The following is an 11,600-nucleotide window of genomic DNA, read 5'->3' as shown; positions in this document are numbered from 1 at the left end:
TATTTTAAGTTGATCTTCTAAGAGGAATCGAATCGCTGCAGAGTTTAAAGCGCGTTCGTTGTCCATTACTACCCACTTGAGCATGCCGAATGCTATCAGCATTTCTCTCAAAGGCGCTTTAATGTCCTCGGAGGCCCTTGATTTTAATATTTTGATTTGGGCGTATTTTGAGAACTTGTCGAGACCAGTTAGAATATTATTTTTTTCTGTAATATAAATGTCTATGTGGATGATTTCTCCTGGGTACTTAGGGATGGGAGTTGGTTGGATTGCCCCCTTCGGTGGGTGTCTATCGTATTTGGATTCTCTACATGTTTGACAGGATTGGACTATTGCCTGAATTTTCTTTTGAGCTTGTGGGAAGAAGTATTTTTTAAGAATTTGTATTTTGTTTTCTTTTGCGTCTCTGTGTGCCCTTTTGTGCTCTAATGTAATGATCTGATTCTGGGTTGTTTCTGATGGTACATCTTCAACTAGTTACTAGTAAACCTAACTTTGTAAGACTTAAAGTGCGTAGGATAAATAGTTTGAATTTTTCCCATTATTTCTTCTAATTCTGGGATCTAATCGGGCTCGGAGTATATTAATGATTTCCGTTTCTGTGTAAGAAATCTTTTTTATTATATGGCGATGAAAAGTTGGAAATGGAATTTCGAAGTTATACGCATCTTCTTGCCTAAGCGATGCCGGATATGGGTAGTGCTTTCCGTAGACAGGGGTATCGGAGGAAGTCCTAATTTCTCCTACAACTCTGGTAGTGTAAGTTAGTTTCGTTTCAGGATCGGCGAAAAGGTTTTTATGGGTTTCGATAAATTTTTTGATTATTTCTCTTTGAGTTTCTGTCATATGTTCGTCTGTTGGTCCGATCTTGTTTACGGCTTGTGCCTCTAATTGGTGGATTTTAATTTTCCTATTATTTTCTAACAGCAGAATATCATTTTTAACATCTATTATTGCCCCTAGTTTTTTCATAGTGTCGTTACCTAGAATTCCATGGAAGGTTTTCAGTGTATCTAATAGAAAGAATTTTAGTGGGGTATCTGATATGTTGGGAAGTTTAACTATTTTATGTTGTTTTATTTCGTTATTCCCTCCTACTGAATTTACTGTAAAGTTGTTACTATTGGCTTTAGGGCTTGGTACTAGTTTCGCTTGAATGTAATTTTGATTTGAGCCGGTGTCAATTAAGAATTTCAGAGTTTTGCCGTTCCCGATAGTTACCTTAAAATAGGGTAAGGAGGAACGGTTTATTCTAAAAAATATAATTCTGACATATCAATGGATTCCTGTTGTTCGGATTCCGCTTGCCATGAAGCTTCTTCATCCAGCTCGTTTATTCCATTCTCTTCCGATGACTGAAAATATTCTTGTTCCTCATCTACTTCTGGTTGTATATTGAACTGGCGTTGCATTTTATTAGTATTTTGAACATTTGTGCTGCTCAGGGGTCGTTTCCCTACAAAATTGTTGTCCTGAGGTCTATTCATATAGTTAACGTGGCGTGATCGAATAGACTGGTCTACGTCCATGGGTGTTGGCTTTGGTTGGGGTCTGGGAGGTGGGTTGGGGTTAAAGAAAGCTTGCGCTCCTGGTTGATTTGTCTGAGTTTGGTTGAGTGGGTTAGGTCGGTTTGGTGTTGTTTCAAATATCCCTGGTGGGATTGCGGGTTTTTTTACTTGGCTTGGGTAATAGTACAGATTTGGTTGAAAATTTGGTTTGGTCATTCGGGGTAGGGCTTGTGGCGGATACCCTCTAGTGGGTACTAAGTTATCTCTTCTGGGGTAAATGTTTTTTGGTGTTTGGCCATTCCTAGTGTTCTGATTCTCTATTAGATTGCAAAGATGTAATGCATGTCCTAAGTCGTGGGGTTCTTTAATAGCCAGAAAGATTGCCGTTCAGGCCTCTTACAAATGTATCCAGTGCTTTCTCTCTATACAGTGCTGTTAGTGCTTGTATAGTTTCCTGAGATGCTTCAAGATTCCCAATTTGGTTCAAAATCAAAGAAAGTTGTTGGTATACGGCTTGATAGAATTCGACTATCGAGTTGCTGCCTTGGTTAAGTGCATACAACTGATATTCTAGTGTCTTTAAGTCTCTCCTATCAGCCAAGTGTGCAGTCAGACACTTTGATATTGCCTCCCAGTCTAAGGGTGTGTTATAGGACTCGAGGACAGCATCTGCTTGACCGACGATTTTGTTCCTAATCGCTAATATTATGCCATAATATTTTGGGGACCCCTTTTTACTGTCATAAATTTTTAAACCTTTCTACACTTTTCTTCCAAGACGAATATTCGGTCTTGTTTCCGGAAAAGTCTCTAAATGTCCGCACTATGTCCGGTAGTTTATCTAACTCGCCAATATTGTGGGCTAGTTCCCTTTTAATTATTTGGTCTGAAAAGTTTGAAAAGTCCTTGTTTGGGTTAATGATTTCCTTTACTAACCCAGCTAGGTTCTCTTGAAGTATGTCCCTAATTTTCTCTTCAATGTCTTTTTCCGTCAGTAGTTTCGAACTCGTCCTTACAGAGGACGAAGGTCCTGCAAGATTTCCCATCCTATCTACTAAGTCCTGTTCAGTCATTTTAATGAGGTTTTTGATGGATGATCGTTAGTGGTCTTATGAGGGTTAGTTGTTTGGATGTCAGACGAATTATATTTAATTTTTTCTAAAAATTCTAGTTTAGATCTTCGTAAGGTTTCAATTGGAGCATATGTTATTAATTTGTATGATTTGATTGGGATTTCCTTAAACTTAATTTTTATATCCTTTTTAATATTATTCTTAAAAAAATTTTTTTGTTTAATTTCTTAATGAGGTTCTCCTCTTATTTTTGATTTGAACTATTAATTTTTTGTTCGTGTTTTACTCAAGGTTTCTTAGGGTTTTTTATGTTTTCAAATATTTCTTAACTAGCTTACATTAAAATCATTTCGGCGTGCTAACGTGACGATAGGTTCGGCTGATTCCTTTTTGTCCCACGCAGCAACGATTCCTCCTGTGTGTGGGCTTACTACGGTGCCTTCTCTATACCTGGATCACGTTCCCTCTGAACGGGTACTGAAGGGATCACGGCGATAAAAGTTGGAGCCTGGTTTTTCCGCTAGGTACAATTCCTTTAGGAGTGCGTTGTAGCGTTTCTTTTCTAACGGCACTTTTGCACTTCCGAATCGCGGTGTTTGGCGTTTTCTTAATTAGTTGAAGATATAGCCGAACGTCGGGATTTTTTTACCGATCTAAACGAGATTCGGAACTTGTATCCTTTCGTGGTTTTTCACCAGGTCCCTGCTCGGGCGCCAGTTAAAAAGATTTAATTAATATTCTTTAAAAAAAAAAAGAAATTAATCTTTTTCACGTTTTGTTTATTTGAGTATATGATTAGAACTGACAATTGTGATTCTTATAATTAATAATTACACCTATGCGTTGCTCCATCGCTGCCGCGATCTCGGTCGCGGTTGCTGCTGCTGCTGGCGTCCCTCGATGTCATTGGTAGCTGATGTTGTTGCTGTAGCTTAAGTCCATATCTTCATTGCTGATTGGTCAATGCAAGTGCATTGTGTTGTTGGTGGATGCACTTGCCATTAAGTTCAGTGAGCTTTGCCAAATATTTGGGTGTTTTCTTTCTTTTGGCTTTCCCACGATCGCAAGCATAATCAATGCTTACTCAGCGCACGTGTCTTTCGATCCGTGTGACCCTTATTGGTGGCACGGCATCATATTGCATCCGGTGCACGGTGCACTCAATGCGTTTATGTAAGCTCTTTTGCAGTTGTTATTGAGACTTAGCGTTTTATTAATATTATCCAGTGTTTGACATTTTGGGTGTTAACTTATATAATAATAATAAAAGCTGCTGCTTAACTGCAAGGTATATCAACTTCGGCTTCGCTCGAAGTTAGCTTTCCTATCTTGTTAGATTTAATAGGGAAGTTCTCTCTGATATTTATACCAGGGATACCCAGTCCCATTGCTCTCGTTCCTCATTTGTTGTTGGATTGCTGTGTCATATGGGTAGAGCAAAGTCCTATACGTGTGCTGCTCCCAGCATTGGCAAGGAAAATTACAAAAACAATTTTGCATAGCCTAAGAACACTAAAATTAGTTCCAAAACTTTTCGGCCTAGTGCGAAGGCATTTTGTTGTTGGATTGGAAATTAAAAAAAAACTATCGCACATATGTATTTGTGATTTTATGCATCGGTATAAAATTTTGTTCTGTCTATCCAGTTCTTGGGCACCCCTGATTTATACCCTTGCAGAGGTTATTATAATTTTGGTCAAAAGTGTGCAATGCAGTGAAGGAGACTTCTCCGACCAAAAAAAGTATCCTATATTCTTGATCAGAATCAACTCCAGAGTCAATATAAGCACTTACGTCTGTTCGTCGGTCCGTTTTTCTGTCTGTTTCTACGTGAACTAGTCATTCAGTTTAAAAGATATCGACTTCAAACTTCGCACACATCCTTTTTTTTGATTGTAGGCAGTATATAAGTCGGAACGGCCGGTACGGTAACTGATTGATCGGAAATCCCTTAATTTTGGTGTTTTTTAAGCTAATGGATGGAACTTTCTAAGGATTTCATTTTGGGCAATCTTATCCGATCTAATCAATAAATTTTCTTTATTTGATAGTGAAATTTTCATAAGCATTGTCCAACCATATACGAACAACTGCAAGGGTATATAAACTTTGGCTCCGCCCGAAATAAACTTTTCTTTCTTGTTTTATTTGTAATTTTGTACACCTCCATTTTTTTCGGCCCCAAAAATTATATCAGATATTTTGGCCGTGGCATACGGTTTCGTCGCCGGTATTTTACCTCGTCAAGAAGTTTTTTTTAAGGGGGCAGGATGGTTTCAGAGGCTCAAAAAAGCAGATTTTTGCGAATTTTTTTCATTTCTGAGTGAATATAATTATTCAATTTTTTTACACGATATATTTGGAGAGTATCTAGGAATTTTTATTTTTAAGAAATATTTATTATTTATCTCGTGACGGGTAGTCGGCCGGAGTCGCTTCAAAAAATTATTATCTTGCGGTGCGTAAAATCTGGCCTCCCAGATTTTTGTTATCTTAAATAAAAAAATTGAATTGATACATTTAAAATTTTGTAAAGTCGAAGGTAACATTTTTATATAAAAATCAGCCCATTTTTGCCCGTAAAAATGATAAAAAAATTTTTTTTAATAAATGCGTTCGTTCATCCGCATGTATTTATTATGTAAAAGATGTGTGAAATATTTTATTTAGATCCGAGCATTACTTTTTGAGCTATGTTACGCACCGATTTGAATAAGTTGTTTTGAGAAAAACGCGTCCAAAGTTTTAAATTGCTTTTAAAACTTTGGACGCGTTTTTCTCAAAGTATATGGATATAAAGTAGATAGAAAATCGGTATCTCAGCGAGCTTTAGTCCGATCGACATGAAACTTTCACAGGATATTCCAGAGATAATGTTCTATTATATATAAAAAATTTTTGAAAAAAAATTTTTTTTTTAAGTCTCAAACCATCCCGCCCCTTAAATATTACAAATATAGGTAATTACTTAAAAACCGACAATATCTTTGACAACTTAATTTTGATTAGACAGTTTTAGGATTCAAACTCTAAAATTTACAATCTTGAAGTCTTGAATTGTTTAAAACCCTTAAATACAAATTGCATTAGTTTCGATAAAATTCATTGTAAATATTCCCATTGTAAATACTCCACGTCAGCGACACCAAAAAAGAAACATTAAATTCTTCAATGTTTTTAAGAAAAAGCTTTACTTAATGTATATATTTTATAATAATAAGACACATCTTACTATTGAAAGAAAATTTTACTGGTGACACCATATATAGTAGATATGTGTGTACATATGTATATACATTTAAGTATTTATTTGTGGATTTTGAGTATATATAAACATATGTGTTTCTCATTTTAATTTTATAAAAATAGACAATGTGTGGAGATTGTGGAAGCTATCTTGATGTCATAATATTGAAAAATACAGCATATATGTATTGAATATACTCTTGTTCATGCGAGGTCATTATTTTGGTCAGGACAGAATTTGACTTTATTATCGTACAATTTTCTGATTGTTCATCATTGTTTGACGCTAAAATTTTTAGTCTCCGGCGAATTTAGACTTCTTATAAATCAAACGGTATTTCCTCATACGTATGTAAAAAACCCAATGCCAATGATAAAAAATAAAATAAATAAAAAATAATTTAAACCACAAGAAAGTATATTCCTTATTACATAATAAATCAATAATAGCTGATCAATAAGTGTGTGCAATTTTAAGTTGCGTTTCTTTTTTTATTTACTCTAATATGAATATATTTTCAATATCAACTTGCAGATACTTATTGTACAAAACATTCATATATACTTATGTGAATTTATATATTCAACTTATTCCATTAGATACATCAACAGTTCTTATTGGTTATTGAAATGGATTCCACCTCTGAAGTTCTGGTAAGAATTTTTATTTTCAAGAAAAAGAAACCAATCCATATTATTTTATTTATGTATATATGAATACATATATTGTATGTATATGTATATGTAACCAACAATTTTTGTATACTTTTATGATATTAAGATTAAAATCAGATAAAAGTATTCATAATAGATAATAAATATATATTTGTTGACTCCTTCCACCACCTAAAGGAAGCTTGCATTCACTCGCCAAATTCAACCCTGGACAATGACGCCAATATTACAAAAGACATTACTAGTGATGAATATAACACATTAAAAAATGACACTGAACTCAAAACCACAGATGAACTAATTATAAAACCACTCGAAAATATTTTGACGGTTGATACTGATACCATTCAATTATCAGAAGAGCCCCAAATCAATAATATCAAAGAAACCTCTTCAACACGCATTGAAAACAATAATTCAAAAATCGATTCATCGTTGGGATCGGATAATGAAAATAATTCATCCTCTGGTAATACAACATCTCTACTTGGAAAGGCTTCTGATGAAGAAAAAAAATTAGTTGAGGTTACTAAAGTAGATGAACATGAAATGCCTACTGAAACGGAGTCAGATGAAGATGGAACAGAGTGTTTGAAAGAAGTAATATATGTACATACAAATTTATTTACTGCTTTTAAACTTATCAGCTGGCAAAGTTAATGAAAGCGCTCTTCGTTATACTAATTTATAAATACTAATTTATGTTATATTTACCCCATAAAAATGAGGTTAAGTGAAATATCTAAATCAGAATCATTTCCCAATCTCGGTCCTATGCAAACGTACCGTAAGTTTAGGGTTGCTTAAGCAAAAACGTATTGCAGGCAGTATGTATGTATATATGCATAACTTGATATTGTTATACAATATCAACAATGATGGTCAACGCAATTACTTGGTCTACATAATTCAATATATGGTAAAATTTAATAAATTTCTTCTCTTATATGTACCGCGGAAACTGTGGGTGATGGAACCTATGGTCGTTCTGGACTTTGGTTCGCATAAAGGCATAAAGGTTATGAAGCAGGTGAAATTATGCGTGGAGATTTTTTGCTGTTGGCCTGTGGTATTAGTAAAATTTCCACGTGCCATTAAATGAGAATTTTAACGCGAATCGATTTGTGGTTAACTATTTATTCATATAGTTCTGTAAAATTTTTTTAATAGTATATTTTTTGCCTAAAAGATACTTCCTTTTTTTTGTTTTGGGGTGCCATTTTTTTTGCATAAATCTCTTTTTTTGCATATGTAAAACCCTTTTAGGGTATATATGTATATATTAACCTATCCCACTCTATAAAGTTTATGTATCATTTTATGTACTGTATGTATTGATCAGAACGATGAGTTGATTAAAACAAAGCATGACCGTCTGACCATTTGTCCGTCTGTTTGATCTGCCTCTTTCTATGCATTTTACTAGGAGATTATAAAAGTTACAGTAACGATTTTGCATAGAGCTAGCAGGCAGATTAAGTTTAGCTGCTTATTGTTAAAGATATTGACTTGTGATTTCATATTTAAAAATAGCGCAAAAAAGAACGAAAAACAAAAGCATAATTTTTCATTTGATCCTTGGTGGACTCGAGAGTTCTAGTACGACGTGTTGTAGAAAGCATGCTCGACTACCTAGCTAACTCGACCATGCATGCTTTGGTCGGTAAAGCTCTTAACAAAAAGTTGATTGTTGACTCAATCGTTTAGCATCTTAAATTTAGTGTAAACTTTACAGATTTTATCTTACATTTAACATTAAACCGTGGGAATCGCCTGTCCAGAGGAGGGTTACTTCAATATTCTGTATATTACTAGCTGTACCCTGCCACGCTTCTTTGTGGCGTATTGTGGTTGAACGATCATGAAATGAAGAACATGGCAGACACGCTTTTTTGTGTGCCTTGGTACATTCATCCCAAACAATGAGTTTACATGCTCGCAGTTCTTTTCCCATACCTGATGTTGAAATACATTTGAAGAAATTTATGTTCACTGTCTGGGAACGGGAGCATGGCGCCAGCTTTGTGATATATTTGCCCTTTGATTTTGAAAGTTGGCATGAATTCGTCAGTTACAAGTTACGAACCAAATGACGTCATTTGGAAGCAAGAATTATATTTCCTAATATTTAATAGGAAATGCTTCGATTCAGCAGTGGATCCAGCAAGCAGAGTTCGCAGTGGCTCTGGTGGTGCTTCAAGTTGACATAATTTGATTTTTCAGCCAAAACAACACATTTCTTTCGTTTCATTATTGAACCTATTGAGCCAATGACGACATGGCGACTGGAGCTATAATCAACAGCTGGATCATATCGAAATGCAAGAAATTGCTGATTTCGATCTACTTTTATCTGTGCACGAAATTCAACAGACCTTGCCCTATCGTGTTCATGTCTTTGCGAGCGAATTGAATCTATTACTGTTGATCTTCAAGCCGGACTCCACGCCTTTCTGCTGCTTCCATAATAACGTCAATTACATAGCTGTCATTTGCGTTTTGTTATTCCAACTCTGATTCTTTTTTGTTATACCACGTTTTATATTGACTGACGTTTTATGTCAAGTCACACGGGAACGCTGTCGAACGGGATAAAAAGTATCCTATGTCCGTCTCCTGGCTCTAAGCTACCTCCCTACCAATTTTCAGCCAAATCTGTTCTGCCGTTCTTGAGTTATAAGTGGTGTAACTAACACGACTTTCTTTTATATATATAGATTTGTGCTTTTTTAAGTACTTGAAATCTTTTTATACAATAAATCCACTAATATCATATACCTCTTAACGCGGTAAAATATCGGTGACGAACCTGAATGCCAAGCCCAAAATATCAATTTTGGTGACGAAAATACTATATAGGTGTACAAAATTGCACATAAAAAATATTCCCATTCGGCTCGTATCTGACATCATTTTGTGTTTTTCTTGTGTTTTTTCTTTGGCACGTGCCGAATAAGAATATTTTTTATATTCTTCTATTTGTTTTTATATTCTAAAAATGTTGGTAAAGTCTCAAACTTCTATCTTCAATAATATCAAAGTTGTCGCATTTTTTAACTTTCACTTATATAGCTGGTATAGAATATAGTCAACTTATCTTGGCTCGGTCGACTTATATACTGCGTGCAAAATAAAGAAGGATGTGTGAAAAGTTTAAAATAGATAGCTTTAAAACTAAGAGACTAGTTCGAGCAGAAACAAATAGGCAGACAGAGCGATAGACGGACAGGTTTGTATTAGTGTATAGGGTCCTTTTCAAAGTTGAACACTTCTGACTAGAATCGTAATAGTCTGCAATGATATAAAAATAGGGCATTTTTTTTTTAGTTTTGACCAGAATGTTTGATTGGGATAGTTCAGTCACCAATCGACTCGTATTCAAGAGAATTAGTATTAGTGTTTAGTAAAATTAATCAGACGAAAAATAATACCTTCAATGTTCCCGATAGCTCCCGATAGCTTATTAAAGCTTCCGTCGTCCGTATATTAAAAACTTATACTTTGATGAAAAAAGTTTTTTTTCATTTTATATACATATATGATATTTTAATGTCATATTTATTTTCTCACAGAGCAGAAATAATAATATTATCATGTTAATATTTTGTATATTCATATCCATTCATATATTTTTGTACTTGCAATATTTATTTTTAATCACCTCCTGAGTCGATGTAAGTATGTCCGTCTGTTTCTGGGTTGTGTGGGTTTCCCTTAGCCTGATAGCCGCTACTTTTGCTTGTTACTGTTTTTCCAATTGGGCTAGGGTTCGCAATTTTGTGTTCATAAGACCACAAAGCGTCTGAAGGTATTTTCTTGTGAAGAGGATCGCGTCCGCGTATGCCACTATTCTGCAGCCATCCTCTTTCATCTTGCATAGAATCGGCTTGACAGCTTGCGGTGTGCCTCTACTGACGGTCCTTCTTAAGGAAGATGTACCTAGTGAGGACATCACTGTTCTGCAGGTTAGCAGCTGGTCAATGAGTCCCACCAGGGGATCTACCCCAAGAGTCCTCAGGGTGCTGGTTATGGTGTTCGGGAGAACGTTGTTGAAATCTCCTTCGGAAATGTGCGGAAGCTTGCTGTGTATGAGAGATTTTGGTGAGGTTAAGAGTTAATCTTAGGTATAGGCCTATGACTCTTTTTAGCGTCTTAAGCAGGAGTGAGATGGTGTTTTGGGATGGGAGTTTGGTAGGAATTGTTGTGTAGGAGAAAGGAAAATCGTCGGCACCGGTTACGGCACTGTTAGCTGTCCGGGGCTGTTTATTTGCAAGGAGGAACTCCGAGGAGGGTTTTTTCTATGGGATCCTTCGCTTTATTCACAGCTTACCTTAAGTTGGAAGGCCATTCGCTATCCGCAACCTGCGACCCGATCGCTAGCCCTAAGCTAGGCATCTTAGGAGTCATCTCACAAGCTCTTCGAACCGAATATAGGTTATGTTAATGGAAACGCTTTTATTTACTCAATTCAAATATAAAAAAAATAAATTTATAAATATTTTTTTTTACTTGTTTTAGAATACTACTGACGATGAAAAATGTATTCCTGAAAGTTACAAAAGTGAACATGTTCAAATTAATTCTCCAAAGGAAGAGGTTTGTAACAATTTAATTTTAATACCCTTGCAGAGGGTATTATAATTTTTGGCAAAAGTGTGCATTGCAGTATATACCAGTATGGTATATTCTTGATGAGGATCACCACCTGAGTCAATATAAACATGTCCGTCGGTCCGTCTGTCTATTTGTGTTTGTACGCAAGCAAATCTCTCAGTTGTGAAGCTATCGACTTGATACTTTTCACACGTCATTCTTTTATTTGCAGGCAGTCGGAACGACCGGAAGCGACCGACTATATCCTAAGCGGCCATATAACTGATAGATCGGAATGGAACTTTGGTGTTTTTTAGATAGATGCTAGATACATGGGATTTTCTACGGGTTCCATTTTCCTAAACCTATCTTAATTCAGTCTACCAAATTTCATAAGAATCGGCCGACTATATCCTATAGCTGCCATTTTTTGTAGAAAATATATACTATAATAGGGTAATTAAAGTTCGAGAGGACAAGATGAGTACCAGGTATCATATAGTCG

At 35.5% G+C, this 11,600-nt stretch overlaps 2 protein-coding genes across 27 annotated transcripts in view; one reads left to right on the top strand and one right to left on the bottom strand.

Moving 5' to 3' along the window:
- Nucleotides 1–5,980: 5,980 nt before the first annotated feature.
- The window catches only part of LOC6504358, a 159,454-nt gene continuing 153,834 nt past the window's right edge, over nt 5,981–11,600 (top strand). For 7 of the 26 annotated variants that reach the window (XM_014903930.3, XM_014903929.3, XM_014903940.3 and 4 more), the window contains exons 1-4: nt 5,984–6,175; nt 6,428–6,481; nt 6,680–7,102; nt 11,021–11,098. In XM_014903930.3, coding sequence (XP_014759416.1) covers nt 6,458–6,481; nt 6,680–7,102; nt 11,021–11,098 — 525 coding nt within the window. In that variant the 5' untranslated portion in view covers nt 5,984–6,175; nt 6,428–6,457. Of the gene's footprint in view, nt 6,176–6,427; nt 6,482–6,679; nt 7,103–11,020; nt 11,099–11,600 lie in introns of all 26 variants that reach the window. The other 19 variants (XM_044717760.1, XM_014903941.3, XM_014903934.3 and 16 more) reach the window with 11 other exon arrangements.
- LOC116656358 lies at nt 10,032–11,027 on the bottom strand. The gene is made up of 2 exons (XM_032455810.2): nt 10,833–11,027; nt 10,032–10,584 (listed from the first exon to the last, which is right to left on the bottom strand). The coding sequence occupies exons 1-2, from the start codon at nt 10,907–10,909 to the stop codon at nt 10,245–10,247; spliced, it is 417 nt and encodes a 138-aa protein (XP_032311701.1). The 5' UTR covers nt 10,910–11,027; the 3' UTR covers nt 10,032–10,244.

This window comes from Drosophila ananassae (genome assembly GCF_017639315.1).
Source record: "Drosophila ananassae strain 14024-0371.13 chromosome 4 unlocalized genomic scaffold, ASM1763931v2 tig00000061, whole genome shotgun sequence".
NCBI classification, from domain to species: Eukaryota; Metazoa; Arthropoda; class Insecta; order Diptera; family Drosophilidae; genus Drosophila; species Drosophila ananassae.
Note: the sequence above shows the minus strand (reverse complement) of the source record. Positions and strands in the feature narration are given on the sequence as shown.

Bases quoted from the DNA above. Each gene is read 5' to 3' on its own strand.
- LOC116656358 (XM_032455810.2), bottom strand. From the start codon at position 10,909: ATGACTCCTAAGATGCCTAGCTTAGGGCTAGCGATCGGGTCGCAGGTT. The intron at 10,585-10,832 runs GTAAGCTGTGAA...TCTCATACACAG, and splicing joins GAATGGCCTTCCAACTTAAG to CAAGCTTCCGCACATTTCCG.